At 50.6% G+C, this 14846-nt stretch overlaps 1 protein-coding gene across 1 annotated transcript in view; it reads right to left on the bottom strand.

Annotated features, from left to right (window-relative positions):
• RYR1 (ryanodine receptor 1) overlaps positions 1–14846 on the bottom strand; it is a 118707-nt gene that overhangs the window by 71486 nt on the left and 32375 nt on the right. Inside the window, exons 29-40 of the mRNA XM_040445607.1 lie at positions 13852–13984; positions 12839–12999; positions 12247–12412; positions 9804–9890; positions 9417–9643; positions 7488–8100; positions 5469–5732; positions 4924–5124; positions 4472–4583; positions 3113–3259; positions 861–1134; positions 27–141 (exon numbers count right to left, since the gene is read on the bottom strand). Coding sequence (XP_040301541.1) covers positions 27–141; positions 861–1134; positions 3113–3259; positions 4472–4583; positions 4924–5124; positions 5469–5732; positions 7488–8100; positions 9417–9643; positions 9804–9890; positions 12247–12412; positions 12839–12999; positions 13852–13984 — 2500 coding nt within the window. The remainder of the gene's footprint in view (positions 1–26; positions 142–860; positions 1135–3112; positions 3260–4471; positions 4584–4923; positions 5125–5468; positions 5733–7487; positions 8101–9416; positions 9644–9803; positions 9891–12246; positions 12413–12838; positions 13000–13851; positions 13985–14846) is intronic.

Consider the following 14846-nt stretch of genomic DNA (forward strand, 5'->3'; position numbering starts at 1 on the left):
CTCCTCGGCCCACGCAGGCCCCTTACCTTGGATTCGCCACCACCGAGGACATTCACCATGACCTCCATGACTGTCTCGTGCATGCCCAGTGCCCGCATCAGGTTCGGGTGTTGGTAGAAGACTTTGTTGTTCATGATGTTCCTGTGAATAGGTAGAGTACGGTGGCGTTTCCGGGGGCCGGGTGCGACCCAAGTCCAGGGAGAGCCCCCAGAGCCTTCACCGTCCCCCTTCACAGATCCCAACCCATTCAACCTTTACGTCTACTCTGGATGGCAGGAATGAAATTACCCCGATTGTACAGATAAGGAAACTGAGGCATGGATCCAAGGTGGGCTCCCCTAGAGCAGAGACCCTCGCCATGTTGCGTGTCGTATCCCCAGATGCCTAGGAAGGGCCTGGTGCAAAGTAGGTCCTCAATAAATGCTTGATGAGTGAATGAATGAGGCACATTCGACACTGAGTGAGTGCTCAATGCTGTCATTCGTATTATCATTACCACCCCTACGCGCAGGAGCTCACTAGGCCTCACTATGACTCCACAAGGGAGGCGCGACTCTTCCCCAGCCCAGAGATAAAGATGAAGCTCAGAGAAGGTCAATCTTGTGCCAAGAGTCACAGGTGAGTAAGAGCTGTCACCCCAGAGGTCGGATGGAGAGGTAAGGGGAGGAGACATTAGCCAGGGAGATGGGCCAGCTATTGGGAGAAATACGCCGCCGCAAGGACGGGCCCGAAGTGGAGGAAGGAGACATCATTGCATCCGGGGGACACGAGCCAGGGGGACGTGCTGGAGCTGGGAGGGCTCCCCTCCTTCCCAGGCGAAGTGCAAAGTCAGGGGAAGGGGCAGAGCCTCGGAGCCTCACCCAATGCTCTGGATCATGAGGTTTTCCTCCTGGGGACCCATCTGCACGATGAGCAGCGATCGGATCTGGCCCAGGCACTCAAGCAAGCTCATGGTGTCCTCCATGGACGATGGTGAGATGGTGTATGCCCGGGGCAGGGCACGCAGCAGCTCCCCGAGCCCGTCGTACTGCCGGTGCAGGAGGCTGAACATGGCCCGGACGAGCTCAGGGCTCTGCACAAAGTCCTCTTGAGCCCAGCGCACCACCGTGTGGGACACCAGCTCCTGCAGAGACTCTGGGAAGGGAACACAAGGGTCAGAACGCACTGCCGGGTTGCGGCCTTGAGCCGAACAACGCAGCGAGGGCCCCTCTTTCCAGAGGGCTTCGCAGTTACTAACCGCCCCTACCGTCACCTGCCAGGAGGGGGCAGATTCTGACAGATCTTTTTTTTTTTTTTTTTGTATTGCTTTAAGAGCCTCCCTGTTCTCTTTACCCTAATACCCAGACAGTAAGGGCCCCCCTAAAGGTTTCAAGAGGAAAAAAAAAATGTATCATTCAAAATACCAGAGCACCATTATAAGCACCTTTGAAATATATAATGCACCTTTGAAAGCACAAGTCGCAATTCTACTTGTTCTGTAAAAATACTGCTGATTTTTGGGGGCACGTGGGTGGCTCAGCCAGTTAAGCGTCCGACTTCGGCTCAGGTCATGATCTCACGGTTCATGAGTTCAAGCCCTGAATCGGGCTCTGTGCTGACAGCTCGGAGCCTGGAGCCTGCTTCAGGTTCAGTGTCTCCCTCTCTCTGTCCCTCGTCCACTCACACTCTGTCTCTCTCTCAAAAATAAATACACATTAAAAAAAACAAAAATAAATGAAAGTACCGCTGATTTTTTCATCAAGACAGACAACAGACACAAAGAAAAACTGTCATTTGATGTCATTTGAAAATGATGTCAAGATTAATGGGTTTATTTTCCCAGTCCCTCCTTGAGATTCATCCATTTTTCTCTTTGCCTCTCTCTCCCAACCCTTTTCCTTTCCAGGATTTGGGGGGAGAAAAGACAGAGGTCTCATGTGTCTCAGGCTTAGGAGAAACCTCCATGCACTGACACTGAATGATGGTGTCATATCAATTCACGACCTTCCAGAAACGCTACACAATCTGGCCCTGGCACTTCTTCTTCTTCTTTTTTTTTTTTTTAAGTTTATTTGTTTATTTTAAGATAGCAAGAGTTGGGGGTGGGGGGTGGGGGCAGGGAGCAGAGAGAGAGAATGCTGCACTCTCAGCACAGAGCCCGATGGCAGGGCTCGAACTCACGAACCATGAGATCATGACCTGAGTCAAAATCAAGAGTTGGATGTTCAACCGACTGAATCACCCAGCACCTCCCCGCACCTTTTTTTTTTTTTAAAGTTTGGGCCTTGCACTGGTGACCTCATCTCCTGCCCACCCCTCGCCTCCTGCTCACTCCCACACTGGCCTCTAAACATACCAAGCATGTTCCTGCCTCAGGGCCTTCGCACTGGCTGTTCCCTTTGTACCAATCATCTTCCCAGATCTTTGCATACCTCACTCCTCCACTCTGACCCCTCCATCTATCCCACTCTCTCCTATCACTCAGCTTTATTTTTCTCCTTAGCACCCATGGCCACCTGACATTATGGTATATGTGTATCTGTTATAATATTCTAAACTCCTGAAGAACAGAGACTGTGACTTTTTCCCCCTACAATATCCCTCAGCCAAGCCAACAGTGCCTTGACTGTTGTAGAATTAAACCCTGTACCAACATCAGGGATTCTGTCCTTGTTGGATAGAGCTGATGTATAGTTTGTACAATGACCCACTGGCCCGGCCCAACACTTATCATAACAGTGTTTCTAATCCCTCGTCATAGTAATTGTTTCACAAAAAAAAAAAAAAAAAAAAAAACCAACAAAAAAGAAAAACAAAAAAGAAAAACAAAGAAAATCCATGAGAACACAGAAGCCATGCTGGTATAGGAGCTTCCACCATCCCGATGTGGGATGTGTGTCTCTTCTCTGGCAGGCCATATGGCACACCGGTCCAACACACATACTGTGCAGCCCCCACATTTCGGCCACACTTTCAGCATGCCTCTTCTCTTACCCTACCTCCCACTCCTCCTCTCTCATTAATCCACCCCTCCCTTTTCCCTATTCCTCATGGCCTGTCTTGGACCCAGAGGCTCCCCAAACACAAGGCTGTCTGCCCCATCCCTGTCCCTCCCTAAGGCCCCAGTCCTCACGGGGTTTGGCCTCCTCAGCAGGTGGTTCCTCCTCAGGTTTCTCCTCCTTCTTCTTCACCAGCCTCACTTTCTCCAACAGGCTCATCAGGCGGCTGCCCAGGGTGGCCTCTTCCTCTGGCTCCTCCTCCTCTCCCTCCAGCTGAATACCTGGAGTTGGTCAAGAAGATAGAGGGTGTCCTTCATCTGTTTGTTTATTCATCTACTCAGTCATTCACTTCTTTGTTCATTCATTGGTTCATTCATTCATTTCTCACTCATGTATCCCTTCTTGGGTTTTTCTCTATATGTTCATATGTTTGTTCCTTTATTCATTCTTTGAAGCATTTTAAATATTTTTTTAACCAGCTATTGTAAATAGGTTAGAGAACTAAAGGAAACCATGTCTAAAGTATTAAAGAGAAGTATGATGACAGTGATGCCTCAAATAGAGAATATCAGTAAAGAGGCAGGTCATATAAAAAAATAACCATATAGAAGTTTTTGGGGCTGAAAAGTACAATAAGTGAAATTTTAAAATCACTAGAGGAACACAATAGCATATTTGATCTGGTAGGAGAAAGAATCAGTGAACTTAAAGTTAGGACAATAGAGGTTATCCAGTCTGAAGAATAAAAAAGAATGAAGAAAAACTAACAGAGCCTTAGAGCCTGTGGACCAGAACATCACAAAATATATCAATATATGCATAATGGGAATCCCAGAAACAGAAATGACAAATGGCCACAAAAATGTGCAGAAATAATAGCCCAAAAGTCCCTCAAATCTGATGAAAAATATTAATCTATACATCCAAGAAACTTAACAAATTCCAAGTAGGATAAAATCAAAGAGCTCTACACTTAGACACATCATACCCAACTGTTTCAAAACAGAGGCAAACAGAAAGTCAGCCAGAGAAAAACAACTCATCATATATAAAAGAATCTCAGTAAGATTATTAACTAAGTTATCAGAAACAATGGAAATTATCCATTCATCCCACCAGACACCCACCATCTCTCCATTCAGTTTTTAATCATTCATCTATCCATCCATCCATCATCCTTCTCTTTATCCATAAGTCCACTCAGTCATCTCTTCACCCATTTCTTTACTCATTTATCTCTTTACCCACCAATTTACACACTCATCGCTCACTTGCTGATAGCCATCCATCCATATATAATCCGCTCAAACACCCATATAAGCTTATCCTTCCACTCATCCTCTATCTGTTCACTAATATATCTGTTCATTCATTCGTTCAACCAAAAGTTACACTGCACCAAAACTGTAAATATTTAAGATCAGGAAATCTTAGGGAAACTTCAGGAAAGGTCACAAGAGAAAGTCTGGGAGAAGGGTTCTCTGATCTCTTACCACAGTGTGCCAGCAAGTCTTGATGAAATTCAAGCAAATCCTGCCGGACCTCTTCAGGGAGAGGACAATCTTCGTCATCCTCACCATCTTTGAAGTGCAATAGCATGTTTATCTAGGGGAAGGTCATAAGTTAGAGTGAGGGTCAGAAGCTCAAGAGCAGAAATTCTGAGATCAAGGATCAAAGATCCAATTGTGAGTCCCTGTCTAAGGCCACGAGTTAATGAAGACTATCTGAGAAATTAGAGGTTTGAAAGGAGTCAGGGTCAGTCTGAGGTCCTACTAAGAGGTCCTATCGGTTCAGAGAGACATAGGAGAGTGAGAGATAAATATATCAACAGGGTCAGGGGTCAGGCCTGAGCTTGGAGGTTTAGTACCATCAGCGATCAGAGTGGGGGGAGGGGTTGATGTTGGGATTTAAAAATAATGCCAGCTGGGATCAGGGGTCAGAAGACCTGCTCCTGGGGTGGGGAGCGGAACTCGCGGGTACGTCGGGCAGTCTCAGCTGCGGACATGGTGAAGGCTTTCATGAGGAGGCCATAGCGGTCCCGCTGGTTGGCCTGGAGTTTGTCCACGTAGCGCTCCGCAAAGGCCGCTAGGGATTCCACACGGTGCTGCAGCTCTTGGTCACAGAAGTACTCCAGCAGGTGGCACATCTGTGGGAGGACAGCCATGCAGTAGGGATGACGGCGGTGAGACCATCAGGACTTCCTTAAAAGCTTTTCTTGCTTCCTCTCCCCTCTCCATGGCCCTGCCCCATCTGCCGCTGTCATTTCCTGCCTGGATCCATAAGCCAGACTTCTCCGTGGTCTCATCCGTCCAATTCACTTGCCACGTGGCAAGCAGAGAGGCCATTTGAAGCCAGAAGCATGCCAGCCACCTGTGGCACTTCCACAGCTCCCCACTGCCTCAGGGCAAGGTCCAGCCTCACCCCCGCACCAGATCCTGTGTTTTCCAGCCCAGATGAGCGGCGGCCGGAGAACAGGAAGAACCAGCCTACCTGTAACTTCACAGACTCTGGCAACTTCATCTGGAGCAGCCCTTCCTCCAGGCCTTCTTCTTTTTCCCCTTCGGCTGTCTCCTCTTCCTCTTTTTCCTCATCTTCCTTCTCCTGTGCCTCTTCCTCCTCATCCTCTTCCTTCTCCTCTTCATCTTCTTCTTCCTCTTCCTCCTCTTCCTCTTCCTCTTCTTCTTCAGTGAATACTTCAGGCTCAATCATCTTCAAGATCTGTTTCACATCCTCATCATCAAAGATGCCCATCACCTATAAGACAAAGCCTGGATCCTTCACTGTGGCCCACAAGACCTCAAATTAAGTCCCAGCCTCACTCCCCAAACTACTTCTCCCGAATGTGCCAAATTCATTCCTGCATGGGCTACATGTGATTCCTCCGACACAGAGAAATGTCACCCCCTGCCCTGCTCTCCAGCCTCCTTAAGATCCCCCCAGATCCGGGGCGCCTGGGTGGCGCAGTCGGTTAAGCGTCCGACTTCAGCCAGGTCACGATCTCGCGGTCCGTGAGTTCGAGCCCCGCGTCGGGCTCTGGGCTGATGGCTCGGAGCCTGGAGCCTGCTTCCGATTCTGTGTCTCCCTCTCTCTCTGCCCCTCCCCCGTTCATGTTCTGTCTCTCTCTGTCCCAAAAATAAATAAATGTTGAAAAAAAAATTTAAAAAAAAGAAAAAAAAAAAGATCCCCCCAGATCCACACCCTGTGTCCCACCTAAGCACATAGCCAACCAGACCACAGAGCCAAACATGAGTGCCTCTCCCTTCACTAGCAAATGTTCTTTCTCCTAAACTTGAGCATATGTGACTCTGAAACAGACCATAGCCTACCCTGACGGATGCCTTCGTAGCTCCTAGCATATGCTAGCCCTCAGTAAACATAATGAAAATGCTAACAGATGGAGGGAGAGAAGGTAGATGAAAGGGAAAAACAGTGGGGAGAAGAGAGATGGGTAAGTGGGGGAGGGGGGACTGGGTGGCTGACTTAACAGATGGAATATCAGAGGTCTGAAGGGGGAATTGATGGGCAGATATGGATGGAAAGATGAAAGTAAAGGTGGAGGAAGAGATGGGCGGATAGATGACAAGATATGTAGTGTATGGATGGGTGGGTAGGTGGATGGATGATGTGACAGGTGCATGAGTATGTAAATGAGTGGATGGGTAAACAGATACATGGGTAAATAGCCAGGGGATGGGATGAAATGGGATGCGTGGATGATGGATGGGTGGATAGTTTGGGCACGAAAATTTGGATGGATGTACATATTCATGAGTCATCAGATGGGTATGTGAATGAAAGGGCCCATGAAATAGAGGATGAAGAACGGGTGGATGGGAGGTGGACGAATGGGTGTAGACGGTTGGGCGGATTTGTGGGTAGGTGGATGGGCGCACATACATATGGATTGAGAGATGCATCGGTGAACAGACAGGTAGGTGGAAGATGAAGGAATGGATGAATCTGTAGATGGGTGGATGGATGGAGGCACAGGGGGAAGGCGGATGATAGCTGGATGCATGAAAGGAAAGACAGATTAATAAATAAGTGGGTAGGTGGATAAATGAACAGACGGAACAGTGGGTGTACTGATGTATGAGTAAATGGAAGGATGAATGGACAACTAGATTGAAAACTGGATGGATGGTACGTGAATGGATGGATGGAGACGTGGGCAGAAAATAGAAGAATAAGTGGATGGTCTTGTGGATGGGAAGACGGGAGTTTAACTGAATAACTGGGTGGATGGAAAGGTAGGTGGAGGATGAATGGATTGATAGATGGATGAATGATGGTTGGTTGGATGGAGGAATGGAAAGAAGGGGGCAAACAACGATAAGCAGATTAACAGATTACAGATGAACGGATGGGAGGAAAAGTGAACAAAGGATGGAGAGATGAACGGGCGGTTGGAGGCACAAATGAGAGGGAGGTTGACGTACGGATGGATGGATGGATTGTTTGGAATGTGGAAGAAGAACGGGACAGAAGGAAGCAGGAGGAAACCATTACCAGCAGGGTGGACACAAGCTTGAGCACGGGCACAAACTGGAACTCCACAGAGCCCCCGACAGGGTCACGTGCGTGCTGCCCACCATCGCGCACGGCCTCCCCCAGCATTCTCAGTGCTTTATCCCGCAGGGCCTCGAGAGGGATGCTGGGGCTGAGGCGGGCCGGGGCTTCGGCCGCCCCGGCAGCCGGCAGGGCAGCCACGAAACAGGGCGGTGAAAAATGGTGTGGAGGCCGCAGCGAGGTGGTGACGCCAACGCCAGGCAGGCGGTGGCGGCGGGGGCCGTTTTCCGCACTCTTTCCGGGCGGGAAGAGAGTGATGGCGCGGGTCTCCTCCGTGAGGGGCACGATGTACTCAGAGAGCATGGAGCGGCGGCTGCGGCAGGCACTTTCCAGATGGATGCTGATGAGCAGGTCGTAGAAGCCCGCCCGCAGCGGGCCCGGCAGGTGCGCGTCCTCCAGGGCGTGTAACAGCTGCGCCTGGTCCACGTGGCTGCACAGAGCATGCGCCACGCGGTTGTTGCCCAGGGCGCACACGGCGCGGTAGAGGCGGAGGGTGTGGGAGTGGAACCGCTGCAGGTGCAGGCGCTCCGACAGCTCCAGGATGTCCATGCATCTGCGGCGGAGACGGGCCAGAGCCAGCAGAGGAGGTGGGAGGCAGGGGCACAGAGAGGCAGAGAGGGGTACCGGTGAGAGTGGCGGCCACCCCAGCAGGGGTTCCCGGGGGCCCGCTGGGTCAGGGTTCTGTGAGGCGTGTGGAGCCGGGTCTTTCCATGGTTCTAGAAGTCCCTAAGTGGTCTGGGGTGCTCCTTGGGATATATCTGGGATCCCTGGGATGGTCTGGTACTCAGTATCTGAGAATCTCCGGAGGAGATCTGGTGACCCTAAGATACGTCTGGGATTCCCAAATGGAAACTGAACCTCCCTCTGGCAGGGCTGAGTAACTTGGCGATGTTTGAGTGCAACGAGAATGTAAACCCCACCAGGGCAGGACCTGTCTGCCTTTTGGGGTTTTGTTTGTTTGTTTTTGTTTTTGTTTTTGTTTTCTGCTGTATTCCCAGAACCTAAACAGGACTTAGCACATAGTGAGTGTTCAATAAATGCTTGTTAGACAGATAGGTAGATAGATAGATGGGTGGATGATGGATAGAGTGAGTGAGTGAGCGAGCGAGTGAGTGAGTGAGTGAATCTGGGACTCCCGGAGGCAGGCCTGGGTCCCCTTGGGCAAGTCTGAGCCCCAGAGTTATACGTGAGCATTGCTGGAGTGCCTGTTCACAAGAGCTTGGTGTCTCCAGCCCAGAATGCTGCTGGCCACGTAGGAAAAGCTCAGAGCCGTTTGTTGAATGAATGAATAAAAGAAAGATGACACACGTTACAGCCTCCTGGAGTGAGTCTGGGGCTGGACTGTGTGTTCAGAGTAACTAAGAGCATTCCTGCCATACATGTGAATACATCTCTACCCCGGGTGTGTCTGGGTCCCCTGGACTGGGTTTGAGATCCCCACGGGACACATCCGAAGTCTCTGTGGGCGTGTCTCCCAGGACAACCGGGGGCACGTGCAGGCCCCTCTGAGTAATGTCCGTGACCCTCCGAGGTGCACTTGAGGCTCCTGGAGTGTTGTGTGGCTCCTCAGTGTGGATCTGGGCTCCCTGACATAGGCTTGGAGCCCTGTGGGGCAGGTCTGGGGTCCCTGGAGGTGTGTCGTTGGTCCACTAATATGGGCCTAAAGCCCTCTGAGGTGGGTCTGGAGTCCCCTGGAGTCTTATCTGGGGATGCCCCCGCTGAGTCAGGGTTCCCTGAGGTAGGTCTGGGGCCTCCTGGGGTGTTGTCTGGAGTCCTGGGGTACGGGTGGAGGGGTGCACCGAGGGGGATCTGGACCCCAGAGGGCTTGCAACACCCGTCCCACCCCTGCGGGTCTGGGCCGGCCCTGACCGGTTCTCCTCAGGGATGTGCAACGCCATCATGGTCAGTGGCTCCTTGCACTGCACGGCCCAGCCCAGCCGCTCGCCGGCTCGCCGCGTCTCCACCTGCAGGAAGTGGTTGGGCATCCGGCTCCACGAGACAGGCATCAGCATCTGCACCTCGAGCCGAGGCGGGCACTGCGGGGCCGGGTTCTTGCGCTCACTCAGAAACATGGCGGCTGACAGCGGCATGATGTTCTGGAGGCACAGAGGTGTGCACCGGTCACAATTCCCAGCCCTCTCTGTCCTGCCACTCTGCTTCCAGGGAGACCTCCCGGATGGCCCCACTTTTCAGCCACTCTGCCAGCCTGACCTCCCGCACCTGCTGCCTCAGCCTGCCCCATCACCGCACCCTCACCTTCTGCTTCCCCAGCTCAAACTGGATGACATTCTGGTGGGTGGGCAGGACAAAGACGGCAGGGAACAGCTTCGTGTTGGGCTCCACCTGGCAAGACAGAAGAGGGCAGGATGAGGAAGCGGGTGACCTGGAGGTGATGTTGAGTGTGGATTCTGAACCCTGGGGGTCGATCGCCCCAGCTTGATCCTGCTGGTGTCTATGGGTCCAAACTCAGGCACTGAAAGCGCCCCAATGACCCCGAGGCTGCTCACGGGCTGTCCCCGCTCCGATCCGGCCAGGCCAACCTCCAGCTCCCCCGGGATCACTGTGCATATCATGCCCGCCACCATTCCCACTTCTCTCCCAAGACTCATGCTTCAAAACCCAGAAAGTTCTTCTGACTGCGCTTTCCCTCCAGCCCCTCTGATCTCCACAGCGGAACCCCCCCGAGCCTTCATCACCACAAACACCATCGTCTGTGAAGCCGTCTTGCCCAACCTGAATCTAACCGCACCTCTGGACCCGTCTCCTAGCTCCCAGGATATACAGGGGACAGAGGAAAATGTTAAAACAACACCAGGGGGATGTGACAGCCAGATGCAGCCTGAGAAGCTAGGCCGGCACTCCCGATGGCGGTAGACACACGAATCTCCCAGGATTAAGTTTGGCATTCTCATGGGGCAAGTCTGGGGGGAAGCCTGAGATTCCGCATTTTTAAAAAAATGTTTTAAGTTTTATTATTTATTTTGAGGGGGGAGGGGCAGAGACAGAGAGAGAGAGGGGGGGAGAGAGAGAGAGAATCCTAAGCAGGCTCTGCATTGCCAGTGCAGAGCCCGATGCGGGGCTTGAACTCACGAAACCGTGAGATCATGACCTGAGCGGAAACCAAGGGCCAGCCGCTTAACCAACTGAGCCACCCAAGGTGCCCTGACAGTCTGCATCTCTAATGAGCCCCCAGGTGAGGCAGACCCGGCCGGTCCAGGGACCATACTTTGAGAAGCAAAGCTTTACAGGACAGACAGCCTGGTTTCTTCAGCAAACACATTTCGAAGAGAGAGAGAGCTGGAAGGGAAATCTACACAGGAGACTCGAGGGGTCTAGCAACCAATTAAAATAGAAGACCTTATTTGGATTCCAGTTCAAATGAACAAATGGGAAAAAGACAGTTTTGAGACAACCGGGGAAATGGGAACATGGACTGGATATTTGGTTAATTAATTAGGAATTATTGGATTTGTTTGTGTTTGTTTTTTAGATCCAAGTGGTATTGTGATCATGCTTTTTAAAAGAATCCTTATTGGGGTGCCTGGGTGGCGCAGTCGGTTAAGCGTCCAACTTCAGCCAGGTCACGATCTCGCGGTCCGTGAGTTCGAGCCCCGCGTCGGGCTCTGGGCTGATGGCTCGGAGCCTGGAGCCTGTTTCCAATTCTGTGTCTCCCTCTCTCTCTGCCCCTCCCCCGTTCATGCTCTGTCTCTCTCTGTCCCAAAAATAAATAAAAAAACGTTGAAAAAATTTAAAAAAAAATAATAATCCTTATTTTTTTAGAGATACATACTGAAAAGAGATGAAAAGATATCTGGGGACTCCTTCAAAACCATCCAGAGTGTATGGCAGTGAGGGGGGTGTGGAGGCTAAAGACGACACGAGATTGGCTGTGAGTGCATACTCGTTGAAGCTGGCTAGTGGGGACATGGAGGTTCAGTACGCTATTCTATTTTTGCATGTTTTTGAAAATTCTCCATTTGAAATAAAGTTTTAGGGGCGCCTGGGTGGCTCAGTTGGTTAAGCATCCGATTCTTGATTTCGGCTGGGGTCGTGATCTCACACGGTTTGTGTGTGAGATTGAACCCCGCATCGGGCTCTGGGCTGACATCATGGAACCTGCTTGGGATTCTCTCTCTCCCTCTCTCTCTGCCCCTCCCCTGCTTGCTCGATCTCTCAAAATAAGTAAAGTTTAAAGAATAAAAATAAAATAAAGTTTTACAGAATCCAAGTTAGATGGATTAATGGGTGGATAGGTGGATAAATATGTCATAAAGCCAGTGTAGGTGGTAGTATCTTGGTAGTGGGTATGTGGGTGTTCAAAGTACGATTCTTTTCATTTTGTTGTACGTTTGCGATCTTTCATCATAAAATGTTGAAAAGGAAAAGACTACCTTAGGATTCATCCTAGGGTGTTCCTTGACTGGTGAAAGGTTGGCAATTGATGTCACCTGGCCTAAGAAGGACTATGGACCACTCTCCAGGGTCAAGGCTGTCTCCTCCGTTCTGGGTGTCAGTTCAATGCAAGGTTAACTAGGTGGTCCCCCCGGAACTACCCAGGTCTGGCCTGTCCTGAGGGCAGACTAGGAGCTGTTTTTGTCCTGTCTCTCTGGGATCTGTCCTCAGAGGGGGTCTGGAAGGGCCATCCCAGTGTAGTGGGACATGAGAACACTGTTGCTAAGTTGTTGAGGGCCGGGCTCACCTGGAAAAAGGTGTTGCTTTCTTTGCCATTGGCAGTAAATGTCATCAGGCCAGTGGCCAAGTCCACGAGGCAGCCAATGACAAGGTCCGTGTGGCTGATCCGGCCGTGCTGCCCCGAGCTCACGAAGTCCCCGCCCCACACCATGTAGCAGTTGCTGCACTTGAGGCTAGAGGAAACAGGAGTGGTCAGTGCATGGACTCTGGACACTTCCTTCCCCAAACTCCCAGGACACCATGACCTCAGAGCTCCATACCTAAACCCCCACCACCTGCACCTGATGCCGAAACCCCGAGCCCCTCAGAGTGAAGGTTCTTAGAAGTTGGCTGGGGGTTCTGGGAGGAAGAGAGGGAAGGAGAGCAGGAAGAGAGAACAGAGAAACGAGGAAATGTAGAAAGGGGAGGGTGAGATGAAGAAGGAAGAGAAAATGGAAAAGAACAAATGGAAAAAGAAGAGGAGAAGAAACCAAGAGCAGGAGCCATTGTTGGAAAGTCAACAGGAAGAGAAGAGGAGGAGAAGCGGGGGAGGGAAGCTGCCGAGCCAGGTGCCCAGCACTGACCTCTCACTTCCCACTGTCCCCACCCCTCCTGGGCACCTGCTGTGGACGTTGCCTTGTTCGTCCCCCATGGTCACCGTCACTGCCCGGACCTTGCTGAGGTCGAAGTTCATGTCGTGTTGATGGTAGTCGGGGGTGACCCAGCCCACCCACACACAGCTGGGCTCCTGGCCAGCGAAGACCCTCACGGAGTAATAGTACTAGAGAGGCAAAGGGGGATCAATGGTCAGTCTGGAAGGCGGGTGACACAGGGCTTCCCTGGGACTCTAAGTTGGCCTCTCTGGATTTGCAGTGTCCTCTGGGAGTTCAACAATAAATTACTGGTTTTGAGACCCCCTGGGTCTATGTCCCTGTTTCTGTGTCTACTGATATATTTTTAGACTTGGGAATCCTCTGGGACTATTTGTGATACCCCCAAATTTGGGTCCCTCTCCAAATCGCAAAGTTACTGATAAATAATAGTTAACAAACAGTTCACAAGTTAATTTACTTAACTTTTATAATCACCATCAAGTGGGTACAACTTTTATCCTCATTTTACTGATGGGAGAACCATAAAGCTTCCATAAAGGAGAAGGCATAGAGAGCAGTTGAGGTGACTTACCCACTTGGCACCCAGGTAGCCCATAATCCTAACCACGAAGCTACCTGTCTCAGAAAACATTCCAGATTTGGGAAATCCCTAAACTTTATTGAGATAATTGTCAATTTTGCTTCCCAGGAATATACTAGAGTAGCTATTAAATTTGGGGGTATCGAGTTTATATGGGTGAACCCAAATATTGAGGTCCCAAGCCTACATTGCTATATACTCTGGATTCTGGGATCCCTGGGAGTTTTATCAGTGTGCCTTATAGCTTCATGGTGTTCCCTGCAATTTTTAGACCCCTAGCTATACGGATTCAGGGGTTCAAGGGATTAAAACAGTGTGTGCTCTATTTCGTGGACTTCAGTATATATCAGGGTGTCCCCAGGAAGGGAAATTACTAGAGATGGCAGCATGAAATTTGGAAATCTGAGGGGTCTCGGAGTTAAGGGCCCCGGGTTCACACCGTGGTGGTATTGAGGATGATCTCGGGGTCATCACGGTTGTCGGCAGGCACCACCTCTCGAGGGAGTCGAGGCAGAGTGGGAGTGGCTGGTGGTTGGGTCATCATGGCGGCCTTCTTGGCCTTGAATAAGAACCTGGTGATGAGGAAAGGCTACCGTGAGAGCCAGCTTTCAAGCCCAGTCCCCCCAGGCCTCTTCACCACAACATTCATGGCCCCCACGTCTATCCTAAATACATCCCATTTCTAATGCCCAAGACCTCGCCTCTTGAAGGATAAAACTCCCAGCTGTGTCAGCATAATCCATTCTGGAGATGCTGTGCTCTGTGCTTACTGATACCCAGTCACCCAGATTTAAAAGTGCCTCTGGGAACATGGAGGTTCCCTTTGGGGCATACAGTGGTTCCCCAAGTCCGCATTTCTCATATGGGTGCTAAAGGCATTTGGGAAAGGACAATTCTTCATTGTGTGGTACTGTCTTATACACTGAAGGCATGTAGGATTCCTGGAGCAGTACCACCACCTCAACGAACCGTGATGACCAGCATCGTCCATCACGTCCAAACACCCGCTAAGAGACACAGAACTACATCCCATTGAAAACCACTGCCTAGTAGAGGAAAACACATTTGCTTCAAATCAGGTTTAATGCCTTTTGAGAGTCTCCTTTGAAGTTAGCTTTTTGGGGGCACATTTGAGACAGAGAAGTGACCCCAAGCTAGAAGACCAGTGGTGTTCACTGTTATACCCTGGGGTACCATCAACTCTCCCATGATATTTTAGTGTCTGTCCACTACAGTGTCCATGGATAATGAAGTCCATTGGGTGAAATGCTTTGAGGCCCATTAGGTACCCCCAAGGATAGTGGAGTTCTCCATAGATGTAGTGGGGTACTCTGATTTTACATTCTCAAGGAAATGAGGGCATCCCAGGAAAATAATGGGGTTCACTTGAGGCATGATAGTCTCCCTCAGTGTTCTGACTCCTCTTAACATATA

This window comes from Herpailurus yagouaroundi, unplaced genomic scaffold (assembly GCF_014898765.1).
Source record: "Herpailurus yagouaroundi ecotype Mexico unplaced genomic scaffold, PumYag 194, whole genome shotgun sequence".
In the NCBI taxonomy this organism is placed as follows: Eukaryota; Metazoa; Chordata; class Mammalia; order Carnivora; family Felidae; genus Herpailurus; species Herpailurus yagouaroundi.